Here is a 21,719-nt window from a genome sequence, read left to right on the forward strand (position 1 = left end):
TGTTTCCTACTTCTAAAGAAAGAACTGAGCCAAAAATAGTGTGATCAGAAGAGGTAGCTAGTTCTGGTAGTGAGAGAGATGGCGCCATAGATCAATTCACAGGCAACTGATAAAATTTTTTATTTCACTTTTGAATTTTTACACTTTTCCTGATTATTCCATGTAAGGTGGAAACTAGAACTGTTGAAAAGACATACACAAATCTAGTACATCGGTAACCGGGGATTTTTCTTTTTTTGCTATACTATTTTCACAACCACAGGTGTGCTTGCTCGGCAATATAACCGTCACAGAAGCAAACGTGAGGCAGAATACTGGTGAGGAAACACAAAGCAAGAAAGAGCTACCAGATATACAGACAGGCTCGTTCCACATTCACTACTGCATTTTCAAGCGCCAAGTATTAACTGCACATTTTTGTTCAGCTAGAAGGGGCGGGGGGGGGGGGCAGGGATTTTTTTTTTGTTTTTTGTTTTTTTTCCTTTTTTTTTTTTCCTTTTGGTTTGTTTTAAATCAGTGCATGAATGTTTCTTTTCTCATTTCAGCAGATGGACAAACAGGTGGACACTACGGCTACGTGGAATGTTCAAGGGAGAGGGGGGAACTGTGAGACTGGTAGGCCTGGCTATTCTGGACTCTCCCCACTGCGGCGTTCATGCAACTTCCCTGCATCATAGGGTCTTGTTCAAACAGGTCTGTGAACTTGGCTGGAGGAGGCACACTTGGGAGATCTGGTGACAGGTACTAACAAGCATTGTCAGGGCTGGCTGCAATACAGGGAGAAATCATGGATATTTAAAAATACTTTTTTCATTCAGGTTTCCGTATGACTGAAGAGCAACAAGCGTGCTGAGAGCTGGAGGAAGCCAGAGCTGTGTGCTGGGAGCTCTTCTCAGAAACTCTCTGAAGCGCCGCCTGCTGACCAAAGTGCTCAACAACTCTGCTCACTCCCTGCAGGCCCCCATCCCTGCCCAGATGGGATTACATACGATGATGAACGGAAGACAACACAACGGCAGAATTCAAAAAGAAAACGGTGTCAGGAAGCAGGACAGAAACTTAAAGAGGGAAAAGAATACCGAAGTCAACAGTCAAAAGGGACAGTGGGAAGAATGTTTCGATTTCAAAATTTAGAAGCCGGGAGCTAGGAAGCACCTGAAGATTGAGTACTTCTCAAGTGAGAGGCAATCTCTGCAGAACATTATTCTTAAAGGTATCACCCAGGAAACAGAGGCGGCCTTTTTGATAGGCTACACACACAGCTTTTTGCCCCTCTAGCTCCTGGTTATAAGGAAAACAGATTCCACCACGGGAGCATAAGACAAATCAGTATGACGGCTGTAGGAAGGGGGTGTTAGCCACACGTCACACAACACGTGTTCCAGGAGCACTGGACCTTTTCACGGGGTCAAAACCCAATTATCTGCCACAAAGAGTTTCCATTTCAGGCTTCGAGTTTACTCAGAGGAAGACACTGTGGACGTCTCCAGTCACGAACTTTTGACTGGCAACAGCCCGGACTGGCCAAGCGCCTGTAATCCCCAAAACACAGGCAGTACTACTCTGAGTTGCTGTCACAATTGAATGTCACAGGACAGGTGTCTCACTCCACGCCCCAGCGTCACAATATAATCTCTATAACTTTCTGTACAACTTTACAATGGAACTGTAGTTCAGGGACTAGTTGGATATCAGATTAAACTTTCCAAAAAGTTACACATAATTCAGGTCTATTTTTTTCTACCAGTAAGAGGTCTGCTAAGTTACAAAACCCCATAATCACAGTGTTCAGTTAAAAAAAAAAAAAAAATTCAACACACAGTAATCCTGTCAATGTTAATCAAAATAAAAACTTCAGAATGCCGTGGCATTTATGTGACCAATCGGAATTTTAGATACAAACGCCAGCTGTTTATCCCATGGACCATTTTGCTAGGCTGAGGCTGTGAAAAATTAAAAGTCGACGTACGACTCCTTTTTTTTTTTTCTTTTTATCGCACAAAAGGGATATATGTGGAGGGTACAGAGTGACATTGAACAGATCACGAAGCACAACAGACATTAGTTCTCTCCCTCCCCAGCATCTCCTTCATCTCCCTGGTTTTCCGACGTCCACAGCTGAAAAGAGAAAAACAGAGCTCGAATCAAAATAGGGCTACTCAAATTTACTCAGCGAGGTAGGCCCAGTCTGTGTCAGCTTATCTTCCATCTTCACTGCTTAAAATTCTTCCTGTATTATTGAAGACAGGGAGACTGCAAAGGTCAAAACTTCAGCAGTCATTTCTAACCAATTTAACAATTTTAATGCTTTTAACTGTACTTACAGGGTACAGATCCCCTTGAGTCTTGGGCAATAGTGAGTAGGAACAAGATTATACACCCTCCAGAAACAGCTGCACAAACCAGCAATACTTACAGTGAGATTGTCCCTAAGCAACTGCATGATCAGGGTGCTGTCTTTGTAAGACTCTTCATTCAGTGTATCCAATTCAGCAATTGCTTCATCAAATGCCTAAAACAAAGAGCCTTTAGCAAAGCTGTCACAGGTTCTCTGGAGCTAGTTTAGCCCCATTTTTTTCTGTTAACAACAAGTGAATACAATTTCTTCTCCAGTACCGTACTTTGGGGGAACTGAGGCTATTACGACCTTGTTTGCTAGCTGTTTCAGCAAACAGATAATGCATGTTCATAAAGCACCAACGAACAATGACAAAAAAGTCCTAGCTGAGAACTTCACTGTATGTGAGAAGATAGCAGGTGTTACTGTCAACCCAGCACAAATTCACATAACTTTTTAACTGCCAAAGATATTTCCAGTAACCCTTTTCTTCTTTCTTTACTAAAACTCCAAAGGTCTGGATACAGGGAATAAAGTGAGAACAGAAGTTCACACCACTAAATCTGATTCAATTAAGTCCCAGACCTTAGAGAATTCATTTCATACAACTTTTCCGGATTAAAAAATTCTTAAATAACAGTGTGCATGTTCAAAGACTAAAAAATATGTAGAAAAGGCAGCTGAGTTACCAACAGAAGATAGGAGGTAACCCAGCACACAAAGAAAACCTGGTCTGATTTCTTTCTTTGGTTTACATAGTAGTAACTTCAAATCTTGGTATGAGAAATATAATACCTAACAGCGCCTACAGAGCCCAGAGCTTGACAAGAAATAACACACTACCTTCCTCCTAAATTTTCTTAAATTCAGGTAATAAAAACAAATTCTTAAAAAACAAGCACGAAACCAAAACCAACCAACCACACACACACACACACACACACACACACACACACACACACACACACACACACACACACACACACACACACCGTTTTCCTGTGATCAGAAAGCAGAGAAGGTCATTCTCACCGTTTTTGCCAGGCTGCAAGCCTTTTCAGGAGAGTTCAGAATCTCATAGTAGAAGACTGAGAAATTCAGTGCCAGGCCAAGTCGAATTGGGTGTGTAGGCTGCATTTCTTTCTTACTAATTTCAAATGCTTCCTGGTAAGCCTGCTGGGAGTTCGACACAGTGGCTATAAGAAAGATAAGAACATTAAAGGGGAGGTTCTTTCCCAGGTGCATCGCACATTGGACCACCATCTAGTTATTTTACCACACTGGGCGTGGCTGAGGAACCATCAAATGAGGGGTGTCTCCGCCATTTGATTAACAACCATTCGTTAAAGGTATACTCTCAGCCAAGTACTACATGACATGCTTTGGGAGAAAATGAAAACAATTAGGACAAAGTCTCCTAAAGCAGTTAAGAAATACAGAAATAACCTTTAACAAGACAGAACACGGGAAACAATACGCTCCAGCGGAAGAATCATGGACTTTGGAGTCAACAGACCCAAACTCGAATTCCAACTCCTATTCACTAGATGTGGGGTTTGGAGCACGTGAAAACTTCCATGAGCCCTGGTTTCCTTATCAGAAAAACGAACAGATTCCCACCGCAACTCCTAGAGTTTTGTAAGGAATAAACGAGATTCTAGAACACTTGGCACGTAGCAGGCACTTAAATAAAAGCACAGCTGTAGTTATCACCGTCACGAAAACGCGTTATGTGATGAAAGAAATGCATCACTATTTACTATAGCGGTTCTAGGCTACCAGATACTTCAAAGTTTCAATAACGAGCCTTTTTTTTTTTTTTTTTAAGAAAAGGATCTCTTTAAACACACTACTGCGCCACACTTTTCATGCCCTGTTTTCCCCTTAGATACATTCTGATTTGTCACTCCCCATGACCCTGCTAATCACAGGTCAGCACAGTGCTGTGGTCTTCAAAATTTTCAGTACTGTGACAGTAGTGTCTATGAGGAACAAAGCAAAAACGGTTTTAAAATTCTTATGAAGGAAGACTGGCTCCACTACTGGTCAAATTTCTAAGGAGAAAAAAAAGTTACTTACTTTGTTTATTGTCTCCAGATGCCACCTCAGAAAGATATCTAAAATAATCTCCTTTCATTTTCAAGTAGAACACCTTACTTTCTGGTTGCGTAGCATTGGGAATAAGATATTTGTCCAACAGCTCCTAAAAAATGATTCACATTCTGTTAAGAATCTGGAAATATTAGTTAGAAGATGTTATAACTATGTTTGAGGTTCAAAACACATACTACCACTTCTAAATAATATTTTTGAAGATTTAAAAAAACATAATTTCCATCCAAAGCTTTTAAGTGGTTTTTAGCCCAGGTCATAACAGCAGATGCCTGTGTCCTTCTGTTAAAAATCACTCTGACCATCCACAAGGGGTTGATTAAAATATAGCCACACAATGGAATGCTACGTAAGGCCTTAAAAATGACGATGCAGAACCACACTGATAACATGGTAAGGTTCTCAAAACAAGTCAGTGGAAAAAAAAAAGAAAAAAGGATTATAAATACCACATGAATCCTATTTGAATATTAAAATATGTATGTGCACACGCAAATATGGAAGGGAAAACTCTTGAGGGATATTTATCAAGATGTTAATAATGGTTCTCTATGTGACAGGATTAGAAATGATTTTTACTCTCTTATTTATACTCTTCTGCCTGGCTCCCCCCACCCCTTTTAAAAACAATGAACTTGTATTACTTCTGTAATTAAAAAAAAAAAAAAAATCTTTACCTTTTGGGAGGAAAAAGGCGGTAATAGAGCAAAAGTGCCAAAAACTAAGTTGAAAATCAACCGGACCTGGGTAGAAATCCCTTCTCTGCCACTTACTATCTGTGACCCTGTATTTAAGCACCTGTGCCTTAGTTTTCCCAGCTATACAATGGGGAAGCATAATAGCCATCTTCTAGGATAATTATGAGGATAAATGAGCTAGTGTATATGAAGCGCTTAACACGTTGCCTGGCACGTAGTAAGCACTCAAAAAGTAGCTAATACTATTATTAATAATAAATTCCTTTAAACATTTATGCTTACAACAAAAGCAGTTCTGAAGGAGTCCAAGCTTCGTATACAGAGCAATATTTTCGAAGAGTTGTTTTAGAATGTGGCATCCTGAAAAACTGGTTAAGAGGCAGTAAGTACCATGCTTTTCTTCACATTCTTTCAGATGCTCTTAAAAGCTGGTCTACATTTCAGGAATTATGGAACTTTCTTGCCCTTGGAATGCATGCCATACTTCATCTGAATACCAGATGTACCTAACATTCAGGAATTAGTGCACCATTAACAAACCCCCAAATTACGAACAGGCAACAAATTTAGCCATGACACTCTTACACCATGAGTCTCATAAGAAGGGCAGCTCAATGCAAAAGCTTAGTTGTAAGGGAATTTAGTCAATCAGAGTGAGAAGCTGCAAGGGGCAGTCGTCATTTTAATACTCTCTGCAGACAGACAGGGTGTGACTCCTTATGGGTTAGGGAGGAGGAGTACTGCCTGATGGCTGACAAGCTTTGTACTGGTTTTCAAAAGAAAGGTGTCATGGGCAGTAATTCGGAGAGGCAGCCAGCAGGGGAGGAGGTAGATCCACAAGTGTGAATTCCTTTTCCCTTCAAAGCAGCCCTCACCGTTCATTTTTACCTGATTTCACCTGGAAGAAAAAGAAAGTTCCCAGTGGGCTCAGGATGTGAGGGAAAGACAATATGATCATGACTTGCTCTAGGATACGCACCCCTCCCATCCAACCCCAGACTGTGGTCAGAGTGAAATAGTTCAGAATCAATCACTTGACCAAGGCTTATCTAAAACCCAGGAGAGGACAATCCCCAACCGCATCTGATCTGGCTTCGGAACGCAGGCCAAACTGACGGGCGCGGCTAACTTTCAGGCCTTTACACTGTGCAGACGCGACTGGGAGAGGGTGAAAGGGAGCTCAGCTTCTTGCTCCCGTCTCCCCTGCTGGAGAGGACATCACCACTCAGCCTGACATACAGAACAGCCTATCTGTGGCTGCACCTACCTGGCATCCTGCCTATCTGGACGCGGTTTCTAAAGAAAAGATGGAGGGATGCTGACTCAGTGTTCCTGTTTATCACAGGTCTTTTTGAGGGGAGGGGAAAACACCCCATTTGTGATGAGCAACCTCTGATCAAATAAGAGGTGAGAGAAATCACATCATACGCTCACAAATTAGTTGCAACTGGTTTGCAGCTTTCCAGTACATTCCAACACCTTTCTCTCAGAAGTCGTTTGAGAGTTTGTATTTGCACATTAAATCGATACTGTCTGGAAATCACTATCTGAAACGGAAGCACTGGCCTCTTACCAGAACGTCATTGCAGATGTCCTGCAGTTCGGCCTCTATCTTCTCCCGGTACTCTTTGCCCATCTGCTGCTTCTTCTCGTTCCTCTCTGTCTTCTGCTCGATGCTGGAGATGACGCGCCAGGAAGAGCGGCGGGCGCCCACCACGTTCTTGTAGGCCACGGAGAGCAGGTTTCTCTCCTCATTGGAGAGTTCGTGCCCCTGCTCCGTGACCGCCTTCATGGCCGCAGCCATATCGTCGTAGCGCTCGGCCTGCTCAGCAAGTTTGGCTTTCTGTACCAGCTCACTCTTATCCATGGTCGTTCCCTAGAACAGGAGCAAGAGAGAAAAAAGAGAGGAAGCAAGTGTCAGGGTTCAGGGCCCAGGAAATGCAATGTAAATCTTCTTCCAACCGTGTGGTGAGAATCATACCTAGATACGAAACGTGTGCTTCCAAAAGCCCTTGGCAATGCTGAACATGAGCACTTACAGGGTTAAGAACTTTGCTAAGTTTTCTAGGTTTTTTTTTTTTTGTTTTTTTTTTTTTGTTTTTTTACCAAGAGTAGATATGTTCACAACAATCCCTTCCCCCTTTTTGAGGTGAAGAAATGGAGGTTCGGAGAAGGCTCCAGGCAACCCTGCTGAGAGACCCCTTGGAGACTCGTCTCTGTCCCCACGTGTCCTGTCTGCCTTCCCAGCACATGGAGGCCGCTGTACCAACTATTTCTTTAGAGGCTTATGCTAAACACACATCCTTAACTTCTTTCCAGAACTGTCTGGTTTTGACCAGTATGAATTTTTCCCCATAGTATAGAGAAAAACACCTTACGTGTGATGAAGTGTGATGATTGCTTCCATTAATTTTAAAGCAAAGCTAGAGCTTTAAATGTTACATTTGGTAGTGCCCATCAAGAGCGGGCACCTAAAAATAGGAGCCATTGTTACTGGATCTTCTGCACTTTGCTAACTTTGTTACAAGGACACATTGTAGACAAGAGCATAAACCAAAGGCAGGCAGATTCAGCTCTCTCCAGCACCGGCTCTGCTACTTACAAGTGGAATATGACCTTGGTCACATCACTTAACCTCTGAGAGCTTCAATTTCCTTACTGGAAAGTAAGAACATTACCTACTCTCCGTGGCGCTGCCGTGAGGAACAAATGACCCGATCTATGTGAAGGTGCTTTGAGAAGTTTAGAGCATTACAAACAAGCATCAGGCACTAATTTTGTATATGGCATAGGTTGTAAGAGGAATACATTCAAGATGCACAGCAACAGAACTTCAAACCATAACTGAGTTCATTTAAAAAAAAATTTTGAGGGGCGCCTGGGTGGCTCAGTCGGGTAAGTAAGTGTCTGACTTTGGCCTAGGTCATGATCGCGCTGTTTCCAAGTTCAGGCCCGCATCGGGCTCTGTGCTGACAGCTCAGAGCCTGGAGCCTGCTTCAGATTTTGTGTCTCCCTCTCTCTCTGCCCTTCTCCCGTTCGGCGTGCGCTCTCTCTCTAAAGTAAACAAACATTAAAAAAAATTAAAAAAAAAAAAATTTGGAATAGTCACTTTCAGTGACCTCAGCTTATCAAACCTTTTAGACACCCATCAGTTAATATGCCTCAAATTATTCACCTCCCCTTAGCCAATTCCTCACAATAATCACTATTTACAGAGAATTCAGTTTTTGGAATAAATATGTAGCTAAAAAATTTTGTTAAACAAAACGAACCAAAAAGTTTGTTTTACGTACTGTTAGTTTAAATTTTGATATGTCCCTCTGTGCCACGGTGCACAAATATACTATTATCTTAGGTACAAAAAGGGAAAATACTACTTTAAATAATAGTAGGAATATCAGTATCTGTTTAAAGTTTACTTATTTTGAGAGAGCATGGGGGAGGGGCAGAGAGAGAGAGAGAGAGAGAGAGAGAGAGAGAGAATGAATGAATCCCAAACAGGCTCCACAAACTGAGATCATGACCTGAGCCAATATCAAGAGTCAGACGCCCAACCAACTGAGCCACTCAGGCACTCCGGAGTTATCAGTATTTTTAAAACAAATTCTTTCAGGGGTGACTGGCTGGCTCAGTCAGACTCTTTCTTGATCTTGGGGTTGTGAGTTCGAGCCCCATGCTGGGTGTAGAGATTACTTAAAAATAAAATCTTTAAAAGATAAAACAGAAAACCCAAATTCTTTCATTACTATATACACAGCATCACAATTTAAGACTCTGAAAATGGCTAATAATTTTAAAATAGCAAAGGAAGTACGACCTCTCCTCACAACATGGTTTTGCCTCAACTATTTCTGCATTTTTAAGCGAGAAATTCTACAGACAGGGCCCTATCACATGAAAATGTGTTATTAGATGGAGCATAAGATAAGATACGCCCCAAACCTAGACAATTCCGACAGATTTGGTTCTCTAAGTTCAGAACTACTATTTTCCTTCCCACTGCCTATGATCTAAGTCATACTCAGAGCCTCGTCCTACATAAGGCTTGCTAACTCTAAGCTCACACTCAGTGAAGCAAGTCTCACCTGATCTGCCCGACATCTTCACCCACGTCACTAGAGGGAGACTGTAACAGAGATAATAACCCTCATGAAACATTCCATTTGCTCTCCTACATTTTCCGGCAGTCCCCAGGGGCACAGCGTCAGTTCTAATCAAACAGCGGCAATGATGCTGTTTCCAGGTGACAACTGAAAGCCTGTATGTCATCGGAGAGGCTCTCCTCTTATACAGCAGCCACCTAGAAGGCCGTGTGCTCTAGACGCTGTGCAGTGCCGGAAGCCCGAGTCCCCGAGTGACTGTGTCGTGCAGGGACTCCTACAGGCTGGCCCTGGACTGGAAGTATGGTCACTGGGTGAAGTCATGGAGATGCTGGTGCTGTTGGCTGCCACAACACAGCCTAGTCTACTCTGATCAAAGTCCATCAAAAGGATGCCATCCTTCGTGTTCAAATTACACACTTACTCACTATGTCTAATTTTCTTGACCACAAAGTCTTTCAGACTTTCAGACAGCAAAAAATCCCACCTTCGCTGTTCCTCAAAGTGAGAAACATTCTGAGAGAAGCTAACTTTCAATAACTTCAGAAACGTTCCAGTTTGCGGATGAATTCAAAGTTAGCGATCACTTAGTGGCCCACTCTGAAGTTCATCGAACAGCACCTGTGCAACTCCACCAGGAAAGATTCCAATTAATAAAGTACTGGCCCAAAGCCAATTCAGAGCCAAGCCATCACATGCGGGATTATAAAAGAGTAGTAGAGAAACACAAAGGATCAACACTACCCCAAAGATGCCACGAAACTCTTTGGCCTTGCCAGCCCCCCACTTAAGCTCCCCTCCCAAACAGTAAAAGTTGAATCCTACCTCTCTGAAGAATCCTGACTGCTCCCTGGGAGCTCCCAAAGGTACATGCCCTATTTCTCAAAATCAAATATGGGCTGTTTCGGGGCCAAGTATTTCAAGCTTCTTCAGAAGTTGCAAGAGCTTCTTGGACATTGAGAGCCATCACGATATGTTAAGACTGAATACACGGTTTCAAAAATGTACCCATCTGTTTAAAAAACTTTAATTTCATACACACACAGGCACACGACAACTACAACAAACAAAAACCACAGCCAAGTGTCCTGATGCCTACTGCTTACATAACTTTTGACTTATATAACACGGATTTTGAAGCAGCTAGACCAATTTCAACAGGAAATGGGTTACACAACACCCAGCAGTTTGGAGGAAGGCAGGAGACAAGAGAGATCTGGAACGGTTCCTAGTTCTGCATCTGCAATAAGCCTCCCTTCCAGTCTCCCCAGACCCACGGCCTTTAGTCTCCTGTTACCTTCAGCCCTCTTGGTGTCTTAAAGAACAGACCCATTCTTAAAACTCTGACTGAGTCACTTCCTGCTCAAAATTCTTTAAAGTTCCCTCCCGCCAATAGTAGTCGGATTCACTCCCGTCATTGAAGATTTTCCAGCCTATCTTTCCAGCCTTTTGCCAAAACATGCCCTCCACACAATTTGTGCTTCTGCCAAAATGGTTTTCCTGGGAGTCTGCTTTTCGGTCTCCATGTCTTTGCTCACGAAGCCACTCCCTCTGCCTGGAACGTCCCTTCCCATCTACTGAGCATACAGCATTCTTCAGAGTGGCCTGAGTGCCATCCCCCCATGAAGTCTTTCTGAAACCACCACGCTGGAGATGTCGAACATGATAGCCACCAGCCGCATGTAGCTATGTCACATGTGGAAACCATGGTATTTTGGATACGTGGAGTTAAGTTTTTAAAAAAACTATTAAAATAGGCGCACCTGAGTGGCTCAGTCAGTTAAGTGCTGGACTCTTGATTTCAGCTCAGGTCATGATACCACGGTCATGGGATCAAGTCCCGACTCGGGTTCCGCGCTGGGCGTGGTGCCGGCTTAAGAGTCTGTGTCTCCCTCTGCCCCCCTCCTCTGCTCACACTCTTTCTCCAACGAACAAAAAAAAATTAAAAATAACAAAAAAATGAAAAATTATTGAAGTAAATCTCACATGCTTTTTGCTTTTTTAATGTAGCCACCAAAAAATTTTTAACACGTGAGGATTGTATTCTATTTCTACTGGAGAGAGCTGCTCCAAGCTGAAAATATTCTCAACAAAGCATTTCATCTATCTCTCTCTTCACGACTTATCACGTTTCTTCAGTACCAAAATGATATGTATTTATCTCTAAGTCCCTCACCACACCATAAACTCTTCAGGGCAGATCTCCCACAGCACCTTGCATCCGATCCGCATCAACTGGCATCTGCTGCATGAACAGATCCCCACACGAAGGAATAATAAAACTGCAAATGTGGCAGTTTTCCCTCCACTCAGATAATTCAAAACACCAAGTACCTATTCTTCACAAGCACATTAAATCCTCATAATGTGTGTACCTCATTCCTTGTACGCCTGCATCCTCCTCCAAAATTACTCTGCCAAAGGCATGCATGGCACAGGGAATATCGTTAGTGGTACTGTAACAGCGTTGGACGGTGACCGGTGGCAGCTACGCTCGGGTGAGCACAGCATTAACGTGTAGACTTGTCGAGTCACTATCTTGTTCACCTGAAACTAGTGTACCACAGCCAGTCAACTGTACTTCAACAGAAAAAGAGGAAAAAACCAAAGTAACTCTTAGTCCCGCCCCCACCCTCACTCAGTCACCCTCAACGACTCTTCTGGCAGCTCCACCAAGTCTAAACTCTGCCCGGCCTTCGAAGTCCTTTGTCGATGTGGCTCTTCCGTACCGGTCCGGCTTTCTCACTGGCCACTCTCCAACATGGATCTTTCTCTCCGGCTGGACAAGACCCTCGAATACCCTACACATGTCAGGCTCAAACACCCCTGAAAGGGCTTTTTTAGTTCCTCGGTCTAGAATGCTCTCCTCTGTACTTCCTGCCTATGCAAACCCTATCCATCCACCTGGCTAGAAAGCCTTCCATGGCTACCCTAGCCCCTGCTGATGGACCAGCCTATGAATCCAAATGTACCTGTAGCCTATGACACAGTCCAGGGCCTACATTCCATACGTTTGCTGGTACACATGATGAGCAGGGTCCCTTCACCAACAGTCCCACGTGTTATGTCCTCACAGGAAAGCTCCCCATTGGTTCCTCACTTAATGGCTAACGCTGTGCCAAGCACAAAACTAATGCTCAAATAAGTATCTGTCAACTTTTCTCAACAAATCAGTACCGGGAGAGCAGAAAGAGCAGGGTAGCTGTATGTGGTTATGGCAGAAAGGCAACAGGACCAGGTGTAAGAGCGGGATGTGCTACTACAAAGCCCCATGAGCTTGTTCGATCTCAGCCTTCCAATCTGTGCACTGGAGACATGACATCTAGCTCACAAGAGGTGCTGTGATGAGGTGGTGCAGGAAATTAAAGGAAATCTTTTTCTGAAAAGAAATGCATAGTGTGAAACCAATGGAAGCACTATTATTCCTCTAACAGTACCTACACATCTCCGTGCCGGCCCACAGATGTGAGCTCGGTTTTTTATTTATTTACTTAACATTCAACTCAGGAGAAGGAAAGCAAGTCTAGAGTCTTCTTGTATAGGAAGTGAGTATGTTACAATGTTAACATTCCTAGATAAGACTCCAGCCTTCAACAGCCTCAAAATGGACACACATGTTAACCGTAACACCTTCGCTCATTAGTTCCTAATTGAATTTTCTTGAATTGAATGCCAAGAAGTGATGGTTTATAATCAGGACCTACTTTTCTTCTGAGACTCTCAACCAATGTCCTACCAAGAGAAACATCAGCAAGAGGTCCTTTATTTGCCTCCCCGAAACCTTAAAAGGCTGTAGTCTCACCATCCAGCCTGGCACTGACCGCTCAAAGACGCCAGAGCAAACCTGTTAGAGGCCGCAACACATCAAACCAGGCAGAGTACCAGCAGACTTCCTTGTGCTGGGCACACCAATCAGGAATGCCGACACGGAGATGCCTCAGAACGGTTCTCAAGCACAGCCATATGATGATGATGGGTGTCTATCTCTGCTAAGCCACTGGATGAGGTCCTGTAAACACTTTAGAGGACTGGGAAGCATTTGCCGATTAAATCAGCAATGCTTAGTGAAAAACTGGAAACAAGCTAAATCTCCAAGAGCAGAGCGGTTAAGAAGATGGAGAGTTGGTACGAGACTACAGGCCTGTTAAAAGAAGGGAATTAATGTCACTTATCTATTAAAGAGATACATATGATCGGAAGAGGAAGAAAAAGAGGCACAAAAGTATTTGGTTTTTGTAAAATACCGCTAAGTGATATTATGAAGAATAATTATGAGGGTGCCCATGAAATAACAGGATTTCCTTCAAATACATGAAACATCAAATCTGACAGTAAATGCTGAAATGAAAGTATCTACGAACCAACCACGGCCCTCTATCTCAAAATTCTTTGCCTAGAGGATTTCTTTTAGCCAGGTTCAGAATACTGAGAGGCCATTTCGCAGTAGCCTGAAGCAGATATCCAAGCACAGGAAGGAAAAAAATAAAAATGACTACCCAGTGCTAATCCATATTAAAAAAAGAAAAGCAGCCTTGCAAAGGAAGAAAAGAACTGAAAATGACCTTGTGAAACGTGGCCTTCAGCTATATCTAACTTTCAGTTATGTTTTGTCTTCAAGGAAAAGGACATGCTCAATTCTAAAATACTGAGCTTTGGGGCACCTGGGTGGCAAAGTCGGTTGAGCGTCCGACTTTGGGTCAGATCATGACCTCGCAGTCCGTGAGTTCAAGCCCCGCGTCGCGCTCTGTGCTGACAGCTCAGAGCCTGGAGCCTGTTTCAGATTCTATGTCTCCCTCTCTCTCTCTCTGCCCCTCCCCTGCTCATGCTCTGTGTGTGTGTGTCTCTCTCTCTGTCAAAAATAAATAAACATTAAAAAAATTTTCTTTTTAAATAATAAAATAATGAGCTTTAACAGAGCTTAATAATTTGCTAGAAATTTAAAATAAGGATGCCATGGTCTATCATGTGTCTAATTATGAAACACACGGGAATGGAATCTGTTTCTAGGAAAGCCCCACATACAACAAATCTGGGCTTCAAAAAGAGAAATTTGGCGACGTTTAAAGTAACTTCTCTGAGCCTCAGTTTCCTCAAATGTTAAAAGGAGACATTAGTTGCTATCAAATAAGACGATGTGCAAAAAAAGGGCTAGTAGGTGCCCGGTCGGAGTAAAGGAAAGAAAGTAGACACATTCTTACCCTTAAGCTACTTCACAAAAACGTAGTGCATATAATTCAGTGTGTGTTGAAATCACTGCAAATGAAAAAACTCTTTTTGAGTATGAACTCTTTTCTTGGAACTCACTGACAGGAGCACCTTAAAAATCTAGACTCCCAAGTTTCCACGGGGTAGGAAGGGATCGTAAATTCTGACTAGCGTTCAGCCGCACCATTCCGGACAGAGCATCCACAGCACCATAAGGCCAAAGGTACAGTTCTGGAGTCACTCTGCTGAAGGAAAAACAGATGCCAAGCTACAAGCAGGAAGGAGTGAGAAAGTCAATGGGACCTGGTGGTCAGGGGGTGCTACCCAGAAAAAGTGAAGTACTCCTAGCTCTTAAAGAAAACTACTCGCTGAAAAACACCCACTCTAAACATGTCTGTGTGCCATTCAACACACAAAATTCAGAGTCATGTCACCAACTTAATTCCGTCCGAACATCTGCAGGCTCTCTGTCAGAAAATGAAACAGCATGTCCGAAATACAAAATCATTAGCGCTGATGTCCAGCAAACACAGAATTGTGGAGGAAAACTTCTATTTCAAAATCTCTTCCCTCTTCCGCATCAGTTATTGAATATTGTTGTTAATTATGTCCAATTAGCCAAAACTAAAACAATGGAGGCATTAAGTGATACCCAAGGTCACACAATGTGAACCCAGCAGACAGGACAACAAATCGATATCTTGGCTTTAAAGGATCAATCCCAAAAGACAATATGCTGATTCTGATCCATAAACGCAGCTCAACTGGTCAATCTTGTGAATAGGGTTCAAAAGCTTTGAGCCCACCTACATAATGGAGTGACTCAGCCCAACTACCAGTACCACACCCCAACTCTATAGGTTACCTGACCTCTGTGAGTCTGTTTTCTCATGCATAAAACAGGCAAATCACACAATATGGTTTTTGTAAGAAGTAAACCAGTTCATGATGCAAAATACTTAACAGTCTCTACGCACTGTAAACACTCAAACAGCAGCCACACAAAAGTCTAACCAACATGGTCAGCCAGGGAAGGGACACTTAACTACACACCTCATTTTTGCTTTTAATGTTTCTTAGAGAGAGAAAGAGAGACAGGGTGCGCGCACAAGCAGGGGAGGGGCAGAGACAGAATCCGGAGCAGGCTCTAGGCTCTGAGCTGTCAGCACAGAGCCTGACTAGGGGCTCAAACTCAGGAGCTGTGAGATAATGACCTGAGAGGAAGTCAAAGTTGGAGGCTCAACTGACTGAGCTACTACCCAGGCGCCCCCACACCTCATTTCTTTTAAATCCAAATGGATTTATTTAAAGACTTTTAAAAGAAAGACACATGTTAATTTACCTATGCTTATTTCTAAAATAGTTTACCCTAAATGTCTTTGTTGACTCCCACACTGGACTGGGAGTTTAAGGCAGGAATCCAGACTTTATCTCTGGGCACCCAACTTGTGGCATAATGCCTGCCATGCTGAGTAGGACTGTTTCATCACTTGATGCACCTTTTTTTTTTTTTTTGAAGTTTATTTATTTACTTTGGGGGGGGAGAGAGGGGGACAGAGAGAGAGAGAGAGAGAGAGAGAGAGAGAGAGAGAGAGAGACACAAGTATGAGTGGGGAAGGGGCAGAGAGAGAGGGAGAGAGGGAATCCCAAGCAGGCTCTGTGCTGTCAGCATGTAGCCTGACACCAGGCTCAATCACACGACTTCAAGATCATGACCGGAGCCAAAAGCAAGAGTGGGCCACTTGACCGAGTGGGCCACCTAGGCGCCACTCGATGCACTTTTTTAAAAGAAGTGCACAAGGCTGTTACTTCCTATGTGGACAGAGATAAGTAGACCACATCTGACCTATAAAATACAGACTATATTTACACTCTGCCTTAGTCTACTTTTTGAATAGAGCCACCTTAGCTCCAATCAGAAGACAACACTATACTTTTTGACTAATGTTTCTCAGCTACTAATTTTTGAATTATTTTTTAATGTTTATTTATTTTTGAGAGAGAGAGAGGGAGAGAGGGAGAGAGGGAGAGAGGGAGGGAGGGAGGGAGGGAGGGAGGGAAGGAGGGAGAGGGAGAGAGACAAAGCATGAGTCGGGGAGGAACAGAGAGGGAGACACAGAATCCAAAGCAGGCTCCAGGCTCTCAGCTGTCAGCACAGAGCCCGATGCCGGGCTCAAACCCACGAACTGCGAGATCATGACCTGAGCCGAAGTCAGACACTTAATGGACTGAGCCATCCAGGCACCCCCCAATTTTTATATTTATAGATTCAAACTGAGTTTCAACAAGCCCTTAGAAAATTTTCTGTCCATCTCCTCTTTTCAGAAGCCCATGCCAGTTGATTGTTGATTTAATAAATAACAAAAATACCCATCATTTATGGTTTACCTAAATGTGTAAAGCACTAGGCCTTTATTATCAACTCATTTAATCCTAAGTATTCTATGAGGTAGGTGCCATTGTCCCCTTTCACAGATGCCAGGAGTAACCTGCCCACGGTCACACAGGTATTAGCTGCCACATGGTCTTTCCTCTATGTGGCACTACCTCCTAATGCTCAACTAGGATTCCCAATGCTTACTTAAGGAAAAGATAAAATGGACAACTTTTCAAAAAACATACAAAGTCATTACAGTGAGATTTCAGAATCGGCCTTACGTTAATTCATCTAGCTTTAAAAATCAAAATAAAATTAAGGAGTTAAAAATAGCATATGCCAAAAACTCAAAAGACTGTCAAATAAGCTTTGAGGTCTGTGGGCAAATAGAACAATAGCCAGGATTCATATCTACTTTATTGTTACCTCTGTCCCGGTCAAGGCCATTCAGAAATAACTTTTACTGTTGGGTCTCTCAGGTTAAACAATGAAATAAAACTAACAGGAAAAAAACTTACATAAGAGAGAACTGGCCAGATTATTTAAAAAAAAAAAAATGTTGTCTCACTAACTTACTGTTGGGAATGACTTGTTCTCTTGAGGCCATCAATCTCATCTCATTATAAGTACATATTAGAAACACAACTATGCCTGTATTAGAAGATCTTTTAGCCCAGAAAGCAGTAAGCTTTTTTACTTGGCTTTTAGCACACATATCCCAAAATAGAAAGTACTTTAGTCTATTTTTCCTCCCTAAGTATTCCCCTTAGAAAAATTCCCTTAGAATCCAGCTCCAACTGTAAAGTTTCTCCCTCATGACATACAGATGACTACCAGAACCAGATTCCTATAGAGACCAAGATGGTTGTAATGCTCAGAAGGTGCTTTTAAAAAACAAATTTCTCGCCCCCTCGCTAGTGTGAACTGTCACCTCTCCTACAAAAATGCAGGAACCAAGGGGTGTAAAGTCCCTTTACAAGTAAATCTTAGTTAAGTCTGGGGTATCCTTATTTCAAGGACAGCTGCCTAATGTGATGCCACTGAAAGAATAGGTAGCCTAACAGGAACTTATAATTTTCTCTCTACTTACGTAGATTTATTTTCTCATCTCTTCCTCCCCAACAAAATATGGAAAGTATCAAAATCTACAAAAAAAAGTAGTATGATAAGCCAAAATCAGTGATGATAGTCCTGACCACATCCCATTAGGTAAAGAACCTAGGATTAGATAAATCAGTGTGCCGCAAAGTAACTGATGAATCCTTTTCCTAATATGAAGCAAATGCTAGAAAACACTGGGGTCTTCACAAGCTTGCTTCCTGATGCACACCAGCAGTCTCATCCCTACAGGTCAGAATGAATATGGTCCCTCCGATGTATTACATGATATTTATCCTCAAAAATAGCTAAAATTCCTACCCAAACACATTTACTGTAATAGGATATGTGTAAAGAAATGTTACGAACTAAACGGTGCTCACACAAAACATGTTCTACCATTAGCAGACACCTGTTATTAGAGCCAAAGTGCCTGGGTTTGATTTCTGGCTGCAGCGCTTACTTACCTTGTGCTGTGTATGGGTCTAAGTATATACACCCCTGGGAAAATTATCTAACTTTTCTATGCCTCAATTTCCTTATCTGTAAAATGGGGCTAATTGTACTTACCTATTTATTGTTAGTTGTTAGGAAGACTTGGTTAATATGTGTCAGGTGCTTAGAGCAAAGCTTGCCACACAGTAGGCAGTGTAAGTGATTACTATTATTATAGACTAATTACCTGATGCTACCTCATCAGCTGATGAATAAATTACAAATGGACGGGTTCTTTTTTAAGTTTATTTGAGAGAGAGCTCACGTGCGAGCAAGCAGGAGAGGGGCAGAGAGAGAGGGAAAGAGAATCTTAGGCAGGCTCCAGGCTGTCAGAGCAGAGCATGAATCAGGGCTCAAACTCACGAACTGGGAGATTGTGACCTGAGTCAAAATCAAGAGTCAGACGCTTAACCAACTGAGACATCCAAGTGCCCCACAAATGGATGGATTCTTGTGTCTAAGCTATGCAGCATTTATGCTTTGTCTAGTCTCTATATATGTATATTCACACATATAGTCAACTAACATTTATTAAACACCTACTATACCCCATATGCTTATTTTAATTATTGAGTTTGTCACAACACAACAAAGACTATATTACCATTCGTATTATACAGATGCAAATAGGCTCAGAAAGACTGGAGATGCTATACACAAAATAAAGTTCTACAATAATATATCGATTTTTGAAAAGCAACAGGTATATAAAGCAGGGATGGGTCTCAAGAGAATGCAGCTGAAGAAAAAAGAAAGCTATTAATAGTGGACTCTGTGATTTAAAAAAAAACAAAACAAAACCAAAAGCTTATATTTAACAGTTTACAGTTTGTAAAAAAGGCCTCAGGACAACTCTGGAGATAGAGAAGCTAAGAACCAGAGATTAAGTAACATGCTAAAGATCCCACAGCTAGAAAATGCTATAGGCAAGACCTGAACCAAATTTATCTGACTCCAAGTCCAGTGCTCTTTGTTTCTATATCCACAGCCAATTGGGCAAAAGTCACTTTTTGCAGTGGCTCAAGTCTCTGGAGACTGTGCCTCCGGAACTAGCATCATGGGAATTTGCTCCGCCTGGTTTTATGGAGGCTGCCTTCCTGATCTATAGAGCTCCAATTCTAAAATGGCTTCAACATAACACAAGCACTGCATGATGGGAAATGTACAGAAGATTATAGGGTAGGAGCCATACTCCAGGAGCTGACAGTCCAGAAACATTTGCTCCTGATGAATGAGGATATTCAATCTAAAAACTAGGTGTGTGGTCTAGTCCAAATGACCTCATTTCCCATAAAGACTTCATCTGTAAGATGGGTGAATGGTTTCTTATCTCACCGAAGAGAGTCTAGGAAAATAATTCAGTAGTTGCTACGAATTATTAGCGTTCCATTTGGAAGACCACACCTAAAATTCTAAGTAGGGTTCAGTAAAAACTGACACGTTTTACCCTCACCATTCTGTATGCTGCTAGGGAAAAAGATCCAAGAAAAATGAGGGCTCAGACAACTGAGATATTCCTGAGAAATGGGGTACGTTGGGAGCAGTCAAGAAAATCACTAATAATCAAGCACTATGTATACACATAAATTTCCAAAGAGAAAATGCAAAAAGCTGAGTAGCTGTGTGTCCAGTTCTATAAACTGCCTGCCTATGTGTGTGGTTTCATATGAACAATTGAGACACAGTGAGAAATTCAGACAATTTTCATGTTCTTGAAAGTGCTTCATCTTTCTGCTTTGGATCCTGTGGCCGCCTGATTTTGTATGTTCATAACATCATCTTGCCAAAATCCGTCTCCCACACAGGACAAGTAAAATCAGAGTCTGATGCTACCTAGCCTTACCAAAGAAAAAGGGAGTGAAGCCAAGGACAAGAGACATGCATTTTTACAGAAACGCTGGCAAATTACCAATACTGCCACCTTTGAAAACCCCATTACATGCAGTTCTCCATTTGCAACAAAGATGTACTCAATCCTCTAAAGATAAGGGGCCCAAATCAATCCCACCCCTTCCCCCTCACCAGAGAGGGCACCAGGCAAATTTCAGCCCTAAAAACGTGCTAACACACAGTATGGGTAAATGTTGGGTGAGGACACAAAAGACTTTGGCATTAAATGACGGTAAATACCGTGGGAAAACACTCCCGATTTTCAGTCTCTGATATTTTTTTCCCGGGCATCAGGCCTGACTCAGTAACCGGTTCCAACAAATGCATTTTCTTGGTTCAAACCTCAACCCTGTGCTTCTCAGGGAATCTCGGGTTCTGCTAGGCTCCCAAGCCAGCGAACGATGAAGAAATGGCTTTACTGCAAAGTGGGAGGGGGTTTCCCCTTTGCTCTCTCCCAAGGTTAAACCCCTTACCCATCCAGGGGAGTCAATACAGGCCCTGGGCCTCGAAAACTCGCCCGTATTGGGTTAAATTTTAATTTTTGGAAACCAGAAAGCAAGGAACAGGGTTAATAGGGCTTAAAGGGTCGGTTTTCGCCAAGGAGCAGGGAGGGGTCGCGCAGGGATCGAAGCTGGGGAGGGGGGAATGGAGGGTCGGGGGTCCGCGGGTCGACGTCCCTCCGGGTCCCGTTCGGAGCCGCACCCCGCCCGCAGGGCAGGGCCGCAGGCGGCGAGGGCTGCCCAGGCCTTTCCGAAAGCGATGGGGCTCGGCCCCGGAAACAGGGAGGGGCCGCGGCCAGGCCGGGCCTGCGCCGCAGGCGGCCTCGAGGGGCCGGGGAAGCCGCGCGCCAACACCTCCCGGGGTCCACCCGCGAGCTCGCCCGCGTCGCCACGGCAGCTGGCGCCTGGGAAAAGCTTTGCGCTTGGGCCCCCAGGGGCCCCGGGCGGACCCCGCACCGCACTCACCGGGGGAGGACAACAGGGAGCAAAGGTGATTGCGGGCGAAGCTCCGAGCGCGAATCACCGCTTCCTTCCCAAGCCCACTCCTCAGGCAGCAGTGGCGGCGGCTGCAAAGGCGGCGGCGGCGGCGGCGGCAGCTACCCCGGCTCCGGAATCGGCGGCGGCGGTGGCGGCAGCAGCTCCACTTCCGCTCCGGTCACCACTTCCGCTCCGGCCCGAGCCCCGCCCCGCCCCTGCGCCGGCTCCTCATTGGGCGAGCGGGCCACGGGGTTGCCCCGGCCGCCCAGGAGGGGCGCTGACGGAGGGAGGAGAAGGGGAGAGGAGACCCGGACGCCGCGGACGCTGAGCGAGGAGGAGGCGGGCGGAGGGGGACGGAAATGGGGGCGGAAAGAGGCGGTGGGAGAAGAGGGGGTGGAGCCGGGGGAGGAGGGAACGTGTGGGAACTTG

General features: G+C 43.7%; 1 protein-coding gene across 1 annotated transcript; it reads right to left on the reverse strand.

Annotated features, from left to right (window-relative positions):
- Positions 1–104: 104 nt before the first annotated feature.
- On the reverse strand, positions 105–21,485 carry YWHAB (tyrosine 3-monooxygenase/tryptophan 5-monooxygenase activation protein beta). Its single transcript, XM_047853020.1, has 6 exons — positions 21,279–21,485; positions 6,722–7,024; positions 4,418–4,541; positions 3,371–3,534; positions 2,417–2,512; positions 105–2,118 (listed from the first exon to the last, which is right to left on the reverse strand). Exons 2-6 carry the CDS (start codon positions 7,013–7,015, stop codon positions 2,062–2,064), a joined length of 735 nt encoding a protein of 244 aa, XP_047708976.1. The 5' UTR covers positions 7,016–7,024; positions 21,279–21,485; the 3' UTR covers positions 105–2,061.
- Between the last annotated feature and the right edge of the window lie 234 nt (positions 21,486–21,719).

This window comes from Prionailurus viverrinus, chromosome A3 (assembly GCF_022837055.1).
Source record: "Prionailurus viverrinus isolate Anna chromosome A3, UM_Priviv_1.0, whole genome shotgun sequence".
NCBI lineage: Eukaryota > Metazoa > Chordata > Mammalia > Carnivora > Felidae > Prionailurus > Prionailurus viverrinus.

What these genes read in the sequence shown, in the direction of transcription:
- YWHAB (XM_047853020.1), bottom strand. Translation starts at nt 7,015, where the DNA reads ATGGATAAGAGTGAGCTGGTACAGAAAGCCAAACTTGCTGAGCAGGCC. An exon ending in ATCTGGAGACAATAAACAAA is followed by an intron (nt 3,535 to 4,417) that starts GTAAGTAACTTT and finishes TCTTTCTTATAG; the next exon opens with CCACTGTGTCGAACTCCCAG. An exon ending in TGCTTAGGGACAATCTCACT is followed by an intron (nt 2,119 to 2,416) that starts GTAAGTATTGCT and finishes TTCTCTTTTCAG; the next exon opens with CTGTGGACGTCGGAAAACCA.